Source organism: Fukomys damarensis, unplaced genomic scaffold, assembly GCF_012274545.1.
Source record: "Fukomys damarensis isolate Sample0158 unplaced genomic scaffold, DMR_v1.0_HiC HiC_scaffold_16, whole genome shotgun sequence".
NCBI classification, from domain to species: domain Eukaryota; kingdom Metazoa; phylum Chordata; class Mammalia; order Rodentia; family Bathyergidae; genus Fukomys; species Fukomys damarensis.
The window spans coordinates 14739847-14752649 of record NW_022900928.1 but is presented as its reverse complement, the minus strand read 5'-3'; the positions used below and the strand labels follow the sequence as shown (position 1 = coordinate 14752649).

The following is a 12803-nucleotide window of genomic DNA, read 5'->3' as shown; positions in this document are numbered from 1 at the left end:
CCTTCAGAGTCAGAATTTGATTCTATCACACTTTAAGAGTTCAAGTTCATTTTGCATTCCAGTGAGGACTCTTGGTGTAGACTTGAATCCGGTCTTGGTTTCCAGACATGCTGTGTAGTTTTGGAGGGATTTTACTTTCTGAATCTCTGATCAGCATGATGAGTTGGACTTAAATCAGCAGGAAGAGATTGCAGGAGGGCATTAGAATGAAGACAGAGCTTTGCTATAGGAACTTCCTGTTTGTGACAGGGCCCTTTGGGACTAGATCTTGGCATCGGGAAATGGAGTGGGTGTGCTTGTTAGCAAATGCTGGATGGTTATTTGTTGTTCTCATTATTGTCATTTGCTAAGTATCTCTTCTCCAATCATAAATCCTGGACTCTAATTTGCCACTAGTACAACATTTTCTCTGAATTTCAGAGAAATCATTTGTCACGGAGGCATAAAGATGGTATTAAGTGAATTAATACTGTGTGAAGCATTTAGAACACTGCCCAGCACATAGTGCATGCTCCATAAACATTAGCTATTGTTATTATTGTTATGGGTGCCTTATAAACAGCTGTTGGGGTACACTCCTGGCCTTCCATATACTCTTCCTCATTCATTCCTCTTCCTCAATGAATATGAGCTGTGGTGCCACCGAGAGTTAATACAATCCAGGTTCCTGTCCATGTTGGCTATTGTTTAAGATCCTGTGACCAGTTCCACACTGGTTTTGGAGATCCAGGAGTCTCGTCCCACTGAGGGGAAAGAGGCAGGCATAGAGAGTACAGCCTGTGAATAGGGCACAGATACACATGCAGCACAGATGTCCCCAAGAGGGTTCCCCAGCCTGCAGGAACACAGGAAGTCGCCGGGTGGAAGGCTTTTCGAGCTGGGCAGCTGTGATGAAATGTCCAGTGCTTCTTTCCAAAGGACCGTGGATCAAATCAAGGATTAGGAGTTGGCTGTAAAATTTCATGGTCACCAAACCATGTTTCTGGAATCTACCTCACAGAAACTCAGAACACTTGCCTGCACCAAGGCTCCTACACATGTCAGTAATTCTTCCTCTGTGTCTCCCAGATACAACTTGAGCCAGACTGTTATCTCTCTGAGCTTGTACGTGTGTGTCACCTTATCCTTCGGAATCCTGTTGATTCACACTTAAGAGGCCTTGGGACTTCCCTTCCATCTTTCTGTCCCTCACCTACTCTAGGCTTTAATTCCCTCTTCAGTGTTTTTCCTTTGCCTCTTTTCTTCTCTTTGATAAAGATGGAAGTAAAATAATAGCTGGTACTTCCTGCCATTGAATCACACCTTAGCTTTGATTCCATGAAGTGGTATTTTCTTCCTTTATAGACTGGCCAAGCATATAAAAAAGGGAGCAAATATTTCACTTTTTTGCTTTTAGGTTTTTCTGACTACTGGCTCATTAGCTTCCAAAACATACTTTTCAATAATGACAATAATGATAAAAATAGTGATAATACATGATCATGAACACTAAGTACTATTTCTGTGCTATGTTTTCTTTTTTAATGTTTGTTTTTCATGGTGCTGGGGATCAAACCCAGGGTCACACAAGGCTATACAAGTGCTCTCCCATGGAGCTGTACTCCCAGGTCCCTTGTTTTTACTTTATTTTGAGACAGGTCTTGCTGCAGCTTCCCAAGTAATGTGAATTACAAGCATGTGCCACCACGTCTGGTCTAAATGCGTTATATCTCATTTTCTGCCTCTCCCTCAGCATAGTTGACCATGGGCTGAGTACATAGGCAACTCTTGGGTAATGAGCAAAACAAATAGCTACTGTTTATTTAGCTCTTACTCTGGCCTAAGGCTTTTATACTTCTTATCTCATGTCATTTTATAACTGCTCTGTAAAATCTTTATTATTATCCTCACTTACAGATGAAGAAATGGGGCTAAACATAGATGTGCTAAAATTCACTGCATTCATTCTTTTGGCAGAGTACAGACTAAGTGCTGGCCCCAGGGTCAGTCAGGTCCAGGAGCACCCAAGACCCTTGTCCTCAAGAGGCTTACAGTCTAGTGGTGTCTACAAACAAGGAAATGGCCAATGGGAGCAAGTGAGTCTCTGGAATTATCCAAGGCTCCAGTTCATTCTAGGCTCCTCCCTTCCCATACTTTTCAGATTGACCATTTAATTCTATTCCTGGAATCATCAGGGGGGACTTTGTGTTCAGCCTCATCGCTATTAATTACAACCCTCTTCCATTTTTTTTTTTCCTAAGGGACACTTGCAATCATGGAGTAAGAGTCTCCTATTGACTTGCCCAGGTAAAGGGGATACAATGTCCCTTTTCCTGAAGAAGGATTACTTCTTGGCCTGGAGGAGTTGGCAGAGAGGGATAAAATGAAAGGAGAAGCAGTCTGGAGAATGGTTCTCCAGGAACAGAGAAGGAACAAAGTTAGGCAGGGGTCACCAAGTTTTGGGCAGCTACTTTTATGAGGAAGGAGGACTCTGTTCTGGTTCAACACAAGAGACACAGGTGCAGCAAACACACATTCCAGTGCTGCGATTGGAGGCCACCAGAAATGATGTCACTTTTCTCCGTTAGGATTTTTTGGCTCATTTAGACTTATTTACATGATAAGAAATTTTATGATCTTAGGTAATAGAAAGCCTAAAGGTAGTCAGACTGTGGAACGAGTTGATTCAATGGTTCCACCATCAAGATCCCAGACATTTTTCTCTGATTATCAGCTCCGTTCTCCAGCTGGCTCCTCTCATGATTTTAAGATGGTCTCTAGCAGCAATGAAGTAGATTTGCTTCTTTGTTCGGGTGCAGTGAGATATCTCACTTGGTTAGGAGAAAGAAAACATTTTCTGGGACCAGTCTTGTCCTGCTCATTGACCTGAACAGAGTTCTGTGTCTCTTTCTCTTCCAGATGGGGTAAAATTATATTGCCCACAGTGGAATGGATTTGGAAAAGCTGCCACTATGCCTATTACAGAATCACGTTATCTGTTAAGCACAATCATAGTGAACAGTACAGTGCTCAGGAATTAGTGTGTAGAGTTGCCAGATTTAGCAAGTAATATAGGATGCCCGTTAAATGTGAATCTCAAATAAACTGCACCCACAAGTTTTAGTTCAAAGTATGTTTAATGCAATGTTTGCTGGATTGTGTGTCCCAACATCTGGAACACACCACAGTGGGTCAGGTAAATGTTTGGCCGTGGGACACGAGGAGAGATTATAAGGAGTTATAGTGAACTAAGGACTTTGAACAAGGATTGAATCTGTGTCCTGCCTTACTCATGTGGGACATAGACTGGTTGAAAAGAAGAGGAGAACTGGGAGACCTTTCCTGCACACCTGCTTTGGTTCCTTGTGTCCTAGATCCTAGAGAGAAAGCAATTGAATTTCCTCCGGCCTCACTGACTCCTCTTTCCCTGTCTTTTCAGGGCCCTGACTGCTGTGGGAGGCCTTGCTGTGCATTGGAATCAACATGATGGCCCTACCTGGAGGCCACCACCTGGACTCCATCCCTCTGCCTGGGCAGCGGTAAGTCCTACAGCTGCTTCTCAGCACCTGGACAGAATTGAATATGAAGCTGATTGTTGGGGTGGCTCATTTCCCTGAGTTGCACGGTGTGGCTCGAGGGTGGAGAGGCATGCAGTGAGCAGAAGGTGAAGCCCAGCTGCTGAGGGAACAAGGGCTTGGGAGTTTGAAAGAGAAACATGGGGCTGCCAGTGGTACCTGCACATAGCCCATGGTTCACAAGTGGTGGCTGGTGGGGATTCTGCCCACCTCATCCTGGAGGCCTAAACCAGAACCTGGAGTGCAAGTCCACGGTGCTAGGTCTATGCTGGCCAAGTGTTGCAGTTGGCCTGGGACTGTCTTGATTTTGGCATGGTAGCTCTGTGTCCCTGAAACAATCGGTCACTCTATGTTAGGTCTGGTGTGTCGAGGAACTTCTCAACCCGACAATGCTCAGGGCTTCCTTTTGGCCCTTTTCCTGTTGTTGCTGAGACACATTGATGATGCTTTTTTTTTTCTCATTAAGTTTGTGGTACTTTTTAGGTACACAGTACAGCTACATTCATCATTGGGATCTTGTACCTTCACATGACAGGTCTTGGTTCTCATTTTTTCCCCATTCCCCTGCCCTCCCTTCAACCCCTCTTCCCTTTCCTATTTACAAAAACTTTTTTTCCATTTTTTCATTTTCTCATATTTTTTTCTTTTCCCTTATTTACTCTCCCCTACCCTTCCCACTTCCCCTACACCTTTAGTCCTTTCTTCCTATTTCACATTGTCATTTATACCATTTGGATGTTATTTATACTTTTAGTTTTTCACACCAGAGAGACTATTTGGTATTTACGTATGTGTGACTCATTTATTTCACTTAAGAGTATGACCTCAATATGCATCCATTTTCATATGAATGACTCTAATTTCTCATTCTTTGTGGCTGAGTAGTATTCCATTTTATAGGAAAATCACATCTTCTTTATCCGTGCTCCAACTGCTGAGCAATTGGGCTGTTTCCAAGTTTTAGTTATTATAAACTGTGCTGCTATAAACATGAGTGAGCATATATCACTGTGGTATGCTTCTTTCTTTTAATTCTTTTGGAAAGATACCCAGAGGAGAGATGGCTGGGTCAAATGGAACCTGTAATCCTAGTTCTTTGAGGTATCTCCATATTGATTTCCATAGTGGTTGTACCAGTCTGCACTCCCACCAATAATGGAGAAGGGTTCCTTTCTCCCCACATCCCTGGCAGCATTTGTTATTGTTTGATTTCTTGATAGCAGCCATTCTTTGTGGGGTGAGGTGGAATCTCAGTGTTGTTTTCATCTGCATCTCTCTAACAACCAGTGATGCAGAACATTTTTTTCATATATTTATTTGCTGCTGTTATTTCTTTGTCTGAGAAATGTTTTTTTCACTTCAGATGCCCATTTTTGAATTGGGTTTTTATATTTGGGGGGCCTGATTTTTTTTGAGTTCTTTATATATTCTAGATAATAGACCTTTGTCTGAGAAGCAGCTGGTAAAATTTTTTTCCCACATTGAAGGTTGTCTCTTAGCTCTGTTGGTGGTTTCTCTCGCAGTGCAGAAGCTTTTTAATAAGATGAGATCCCAGTTGTTGATTCTTTGTGCTAGTTCCCGTGCTACAGAGGATTTATTCATAAAGTCTTTTCCTATGCCCATGTCTTCAAGGGTTCTGCCTAACTTCTCCTCCAGAATATTTAGTGTCTCTTCTTAAATATTTAGATCTTTAATCCACTTGGATTTTAGTTTAGTTCATGGTGAAAGATAAGAGTCTAGTTTTAATCTTTGACAGGTTGAAATCCAGCTTTTCCAACATGATGGAGTTTTTTTGAAATGACAGAATCTAAGCGACCTAAGCAAGACAGTTAAGTAATTGCTTTGTTTTATTTTGTAGTTTTCTGTTTTGTGCATTACATATATCACTGGCTTTATAATTTATTCCTGTATTTTGTAATTTTTGAGTTTTATGGAGTATGTATGTTGCTTTAAAAACAATGAATTGATTTCCACCATGGTCACTGTCCCCAGATAAATAATTAATGTTGAGCTATTGACTTTTTTCTTTTGAGTTCTACTGCAACTGAATTTCACTTTGGAGTACTATTGTTCACCTTAATGTGCAAAAATAAATAAATAAAAAGTACTGTCAAGTAATGTGGAATCATCCAGCAACCTGGGTGGATCATGTGGATTAGCCCATTGGTATCTGAAACCCTCAAGAACAAGAAACAGGAAGCAAAAAGGGATATTTTAGGTGCATTTGACTGTGGGAGGGTGCAGGGCAGGGAGTGATGCTTCTGTAGCCAGGAAGTGGGGTCCATGCTAAGTTGGCGTGGACCATGGGAGGTGATATCACAGGTGCAGTGGTTCTCAACTTTGATTGCATCAGAATCTCCTGGAATTATATCATGTTGAAAAATAATTAATCAATCATAAAAAGAACAAAATCGTACTCTTGGAGTCTATAATGTGAGTTTAAGTGGTTGAAAGTGTATACACTCTGGAATCAGACTTCAGCTCAAATCCTGACTCCATTTTTCTTACCAGTTCTGTGATCTTCAGTGGCTGCTTAGCCTTTCTGAGAACCAGTTTTATCTTGCATATGATGGTGGCAGCGATGGCTGCTTTTAAAGTTACATAAGTGCTTGGGTACAGGAAGGAAAGTCTCCCTAGGATCATAGAGTGCTTTGTCATACATAACCCTTACTTCCCCAGGCCACACCAACAATAGTGACAATGCCCGTCCTTCAGTGGTGAAAATTCGGTAAATGTAGGTCTCTGTACCTCCCTGGAGGGTAAGGATTAATTAGTGGTAGTGAACAGGGCTGGAGATGAGCTCTCTGGACAGCAGGAGACTGTGGCTGCTGTGTGTTTAGCCAGTATTTGTTTACTGCTCAGATTCTAAATAGCCATCTTTGTGTCCAGGTGCAGATCATTTCCTAGGCTTTTGGGTAATGCTGGGACCTACCCAGTGGCCATGCTTGGTGTCTGCGTGCCTCCTACTCCTTTGATTTATCTGTCTTTATGTGAAGGTGCCTAGGAGGTAAGCTGGGGGCCAAGGTCAACTCAGGGCCATGCACAGTCTTCTCCTTTCTTCCACCCTCCTTTATACTACTTCTGTTGCTCACATACACATATCTTACTAGGGGATCTTGACACCTTCTTTTCCGGGTTCCTGTCAGTGAAGAAGTGGAGTCCCCACGCTTGACTGAAAGGCTGGCCTTTACCAACCCCCATAAGGAAGGTGGCTCATACATTCAAGCACTTCTCATGATTTGAATATTTTCACACAAAGCTATTCATTTAGTACTCACTAGGCTTGTGTATATAATTTTTATCCTGATCTTGCAAAGGAGGGAGTCGTAGGTTGAGTTCTCTGCGAATAGCCTTTCAGACGGAGCTCAGACTTCAGGGTGCTTACTGGGGACTTCCTTGTGAAAGGGAGAGGGAAGAAGCAGGCTGGGCAGAGGTGCAGTTGAGCTGTGGTGCTAGACAATCTCAGCTGACCTCACAGAGAGAGTTGGAATATGAGTTGTTACTCATTGACCAAAATGGCCAGGACTTTTAGGTCCCACCTTGATCTTTCATTGGAATAATTTTAGAGGCCAGTAGGCTGGGGCTACTACACTGCTTTAAATTAAGCAGACTGGAGCCCAGTGTAGATAGTAAAACAAAACCAGCGACTTTACCCATCATGGATCACTAACTACTCTCTAGCTGGAGTCTTTCTACTCTAGCCTGTACATGTATTTTCTGTTTTTCTTCTGTGCTCAGCCTGTAGAAGCCCACTGCCTGTACTGCAGTGAGGCTCTCCTAGGCTCTTCTGGTTCCAAGTGCTGCCCAACTTATGAATCGTTCTCTTCTCAGATGAACTTGGTGAAATTTACTTTGTCTACAGCTTCTCTTTTAACAAGTGAGAAGCTTTAGGAAGTATGTGACTTCAGGTGAGGTGGTTCTGAGACAATATGTGGAGGGCCTGGCAGCTGGAGGCTTTCAGCTAACAATGCTCCCAGCAGCAATGCCAATGAGTCTTACCATAAATAGGAATCTGGACGGCACGACAGTGTCCATCCCAAGAAGAAAGTAAGGCTTGGTAGGATGAAGTTACTTGTCTAAAGACAGAACTCACAAGTAGCAGAGCTCAGATATATTTCCTGAATGTTTCTTCAATCCCCAGTGCTGGAAAATATAGTATGCCTTTTCTACAATGTTTTGGGGCACTACACAATAAAACCATGACTCATTCCAGTGGTCATTTGACCATTAGCTTTAAACAAAATTATTCTATAAATATTTACTGAATGCAGATCATACATCTTGCATGGTGTTGCTTGTTTGAGGACATGCCTGTGACCAGGACCGACGTGGTCCCTGCCTCAGGGAACTCATGCTTTATCCAGAAACTTCTCTTTTGGCCTGATTATATCGGATTTGTGGCAAGCATATAGTTTTGGATGTTTCTTTGCGACCTCTCACTATGAGTGAGTTACTTTCTCACATGGTTTCTGTTCAGCCTGGAGCTTGAGATGAACCAGGGCTGGGTGTAGCTGCAGCTGGTCTCAGAGGCCTCCTGCGTTGCCCCTGACCTTCTGGGAGACATCCAGGTTTTCTGAGCCAGTGAGGCTGTCACAGGCGAGCCTGTCTTCAAGTAGATAATGGCTTACATGTGTGCACCACTGGTCTGTGGCTGGTTTTCTGCTGCTGGGTCATTTTCTATGCCTGTGGTGAAATGTGTAGACTATAATTGTCAATGGGGTAATTGCACATTTTTTGTTGTTTAAGCTGAAAGCCAGGCCAATCAAAGCTAGAACTGAATTTCCTCCCTTCTCTCATTTCCCAAGAGAAATCCACAGACACACAAACACACAGCATGACCTTGAGAAGGCAGAGAGACAGTGTTTTAAGGGTTATTTTTAAGAAGTTAGGTTGGATTTAAATTCCCACACACTTCTGTAAACGAGGATCATAGAAACATGAATGCTGTCGCTGGAAATTTCCTCAGAGCTCCTCTGAGCCCTCTCTTTATTTTAAGATGGGGAAACTGAGGCCCAAGAAGAGGAATGGAATGGTCACAATATGCTTCAGGCCTCATCCCTCCTTTGTACCATCCTTGCTCTCCTGAGCTATATTTCTTAAGCTCATTCTCCCACCCAGCTTCTCATTCCTTCCTGTAGTAATGGCATGTAACTGAGGAACGATTTCATTCATATTCAAATGAGTAGACTTATTCATTCAAATAAAATTTATTTGGGATGGGGAACTTACTTTGAGCCAAACCCTGGGCAGCCAGTAATGATTGATGTATGTGGGTATCTTCACTCAATAATAAAGTTCCTGAGGGCTGAATTCATCTCTGATTCTTATTTGTGCTCCTCCACATGATTAGACTGCACACAGATTGGCGGCAGGTATACAGTTTTGGATGTTCATCTGTGACCTCAGTAGGATCTCAACAACTGGTTGTTGAATATATTTAATAATGTTTCATGAACGAGCAACAAACTCTTGGCTGGGGAGTCTCAGATAAGAGAAATAAAGCTAACTAACTTGGATTTTATTCCTTTCTCTAAGACAGTCTCCTGTTTTCAGCAAGCTATTCTCATTTTAAAAAATTTTGTAGAAAACTGCCACTTGAGGAGAAAGGGTAAGCTACAAATTTATGGTGATTAATTACTCTTTCTGAGTGGGAGCCAAAGATTTAATTGCTTTAAGGAGTCAGAGAGATGGACAAATATTTTTTTCCTTTTAAAAAAGAGCAATACTTTTAGTCTTTGCTTTTAAGTTCATTGGAAAAAGAAAGTCTGTAATTCTCTAACCAAATCTTTTCAAGGAGAACACAGTGTAGGTAGAACAAGGATTGGGAGCCATGGCCAGACTTCCAGCCTTCCTACCATGTGTCCTTAGACAATACTTCTCTTTTTCTCTCATTCTGAACTTTAGTTTCTTCATCTGAGGAAGAAGAGGTGGACCAAATCCTAGCAACACTTCCAGCTTGAACATTCTAGGAGTCTAGGAGTGAATTTTGGATGGTCTTGTGCCTTTTCTGGTTAAAAATATCCCACTTCAGTGTCACAGAGCTGGGAAACAATCCCATTGACTAAAACAAGGTTTTCTCATTTCTTCCTCTGAAATACACAAGGGTGTAGTGTCTACCTTGTAGTTGGGATGGAAACTGCAAGGCATCCTGGTCTAGGAGTCCTTCTGGCACCTAAGGTTGTGCCCTGTTTGAGTTTTATGGTATAGTTTTGGTATAGTCAGGAGTGTTTTAGAGGATGGGAGTGAGTACCCTGATTTGGTGGATAATGCCAATAAATCAATGAATCCCAGCTTTGAGATTTGATCCAATCATTTTCAACTCTACCTCCATTCTTCTGACTACTCTCCACAGCTTGCCACTTCTCCTAGATATGATTCTATGTCTCCACTTCTTTGCACATGACATTTTTTTTTTTCTGCCTGAAACTGTCCTTTTTCACTTGCTAGTGAAGTTGAGGGCATCCTTGAGGATCAATTTGGGAAACCTGCTGAAATGCTTTAGCTTGAGTCAAGCATCCTTTCTCTGTAGTCTCATAATTCTTTCTGTTAACCTGAAAGTGTCACGCGTAGCACAGTGAGCCATAGGTATTTGTTTACTTAAGTATTATTTATTAAATGTTTATTGAGTGTTCATGAAATACCAGGAGCTGCTGTAGTTGGGAGGAATATGTCTCTGTGCAATGAAAGACCCCAGCCTCATGTAGATAATATTTAAGCATCTTCCCTGGGTAATCCCAGGACCCAGCCAGTACTTGGCCCGCTAGTCCACATGTTACACTTTGAAGGCCATTTCTAAGTGATTTCAGCCTAGTAAAGCACTCCTTTATAAAGATCTCACTTCCCACAGAAGGTAGAAGAGTGAGGCAGAGAAATCTAAATTCTAGACCTTGAAGGCTTTTTTAAATCAAAGTTTCATTTGAAGGGAAAAGAAATTAAAGTGAGTCAAGAAGAGAGTAGACACAGAATTCCATGTTCTATTAGGCTCAGGGTTTTGGGGGATGTCAGAATCCAGGTGCTCACAGGATCAGTCATAGTGACCACAATGACAGGCTTTGAATGATGAAGGCTGCCATCTATGTGTGGCGGTCCAGCCGTCACAACACGAACATGCCTGAGTCGGGGAGTGAGGATTGAGAAAGGAAAGAACACTCAAACCAGAGCGGAGACTAAGAGAAGTCTGATTTATTTCACAGAAACAGCTCCTTTTATAGGTTCACAGCAACAGGAAGCTTTTAAGGGCACACAACAACAAAAAACACCAAGTCATTGTTTTTCAAAGACCGGATTTCCTGACTCTTACTGATAACATCAGATCTTCGGCTAATGAGCTTCCTGTTATGTCAGGGTCAAAGAGTCAAAACAAGTTTAACAAACAGTTTCCTTGAACAGTAGCAAATGTTGATGCCTTAATTATACAGGAAGAAGTTATTTTCCAAATGTCAAATTCCAGTGGGCCATGACTGGGCCCCGACATATATGAGGTAAGGACATGGCAGGGCAAGGCCAGTGAGGGAGTGAGGAGACCTCCAGATGATCAGAGTCTCGAGAGGGTCACTGCACTGTGTCACTGTTCATTCACATGGTCTCCCCAGCTTCCCTACTCTAGTCATGTGCCTGCTGAAGATTCATCAGAAATCTGTGATGATGACACCAGGCTCAGCAGTTCTGCCCTGAGTTTTTGCAACATACATCCCAGTCTCCCAGAAAGAAATGAGGCAAAGGTTTGAAAAATGGCTACTCAAACCACTGACTGAAAATGCCCATGAGCCTTACAAAGGCAGCAATCTGTCTCATGAGGCCAGTCTTTCACCGTATAAAGAGCCCAAGCTTTTGTTTGAGGGCTTGAATATCAGCTACATAGCTGAGGACCATCAAGAGCCCCATATGACAGTCAAGACCAAGTCGTTGGTCTCCAGGGCCTGGAAGTTTGTTTCCTCTTATTCACTGTATGGTGTTGGCCAACTCACTTAATCTAACAAATCTCAGTTATGGTAATCTTTAGACTTGTTCTTCAGGGTGAAGTGAACAATTAGGATTGAATCAAGCACACATCACAGTGCTTGGAATGTAATAAACACTCCATCAGTGTTAAATTTCTTATCACTGTTAACAGTGAGGGCTGGGACAAGTTATGCAATCTCTTAAGCCTCAGTTTCTACATCTGTATAATGTCGTGGCATCTCCATCAATCAAAGTGCTTTGGGGACTAAGGAAGAGAGTCCTTCCTGTTTTTTCCTGGGTAGCTAATAAATTCCTCTGACTTTAGGACATAAATTAGAAATTTAGAACAAGGGAAAATTGGGGCAAGTGCATTGTTTCATACTACAATTCCTTAGAAGGAGAATTTTGTTATTGCCTTCCCTTATGCCAACTCCACCCTGGATACTTTCAGCTTTAAAAAGATTCTCTGGCCAGTGATCGTAAATATGGAGATGATTGTGGTTGCATCTGGCTTTGTGTTTGTAGCCTGCCAGACTCCAGGAAGCCCAGATCTAGGGGCTTGGTCACTGCATTCCAGATGTCTAGGGCAGCCTTCTTTAGAAAGCAGTGAGTGGGGTAGCTTGGGGATTGGGTCATCTGCCAGGACCCAGCAGAAGTCCTGGGAGGCCCATTGCTGTCTGAGATGCCCTCCTGCTCCCCCGGCACAGGAGCGATCTTCAGAGCATCAGGTTCGGATTCCAGTTCACCACGGAGACAGAGGAAACTGAACCCTAGTGGTGGCCCTTGCCCCGCTGGCTCCTTGGCCAGAGGCACTACCAGGTCTTGACTGGTGGTTTCCACATGAAGGGAATGTGACTCACTGCCAGTCCAGCTGCCTTGACCTTGATTTTCAGTTCTCTGTGTGAGTAATGAGATCAGTTGTCTGCTTGCAGAAGAAAGATTTCATGCAGAGTGAGGTGGCAGCTCCAAGTTCATGGGTGAGGAGGGTTGGAGCCCCCACCACACAGCCAGAACTGCCTTGTTTAACCAGACTTTTTATGTTGGGGTCAGTCAGCAAATCCAATAGGAGAGGTGGAGCTCAGAGAGCTAATGACAGACAGTCAGGCGAGCTATGCAATTATGGGACGCTCCCTGCTAACATAGTCCAAACCTTAATGAGCTGCAGTCCTCAGACTCCAGAATTGAGAAAAGCAGCTCATTATGTGGCGGCAGAGTGACCAAGGCTGGGAGTGGACAGGCTTGTGGTGGGGCTGTGTGTGTGTGTGTGTGTGTGTGTGTGTGTGTGTGTGTAGCGGGTGCACGAGGCCT

General features: G+C 43.0%; 1 protein-coding gene across 1 annotated transcript in view; it reads left to right on the top strand.

Annotated features, from left to right (window-relative positions):
* Positions 1-12803, top strand: part of Insc (INSC spindle orientation adaptor protein) — a 121902-nt gene that overhangs the window by 25851 nt on the left and 83248 nt on the right. The window contains 2 exon segments of the mRNA XM_010615371.3: positions 3419-3434; positions 3437-3518. Coding sequence (XP_010613673.3) covers positions 3419-3434; positions 3437-3518 — 98 coding nt within the window.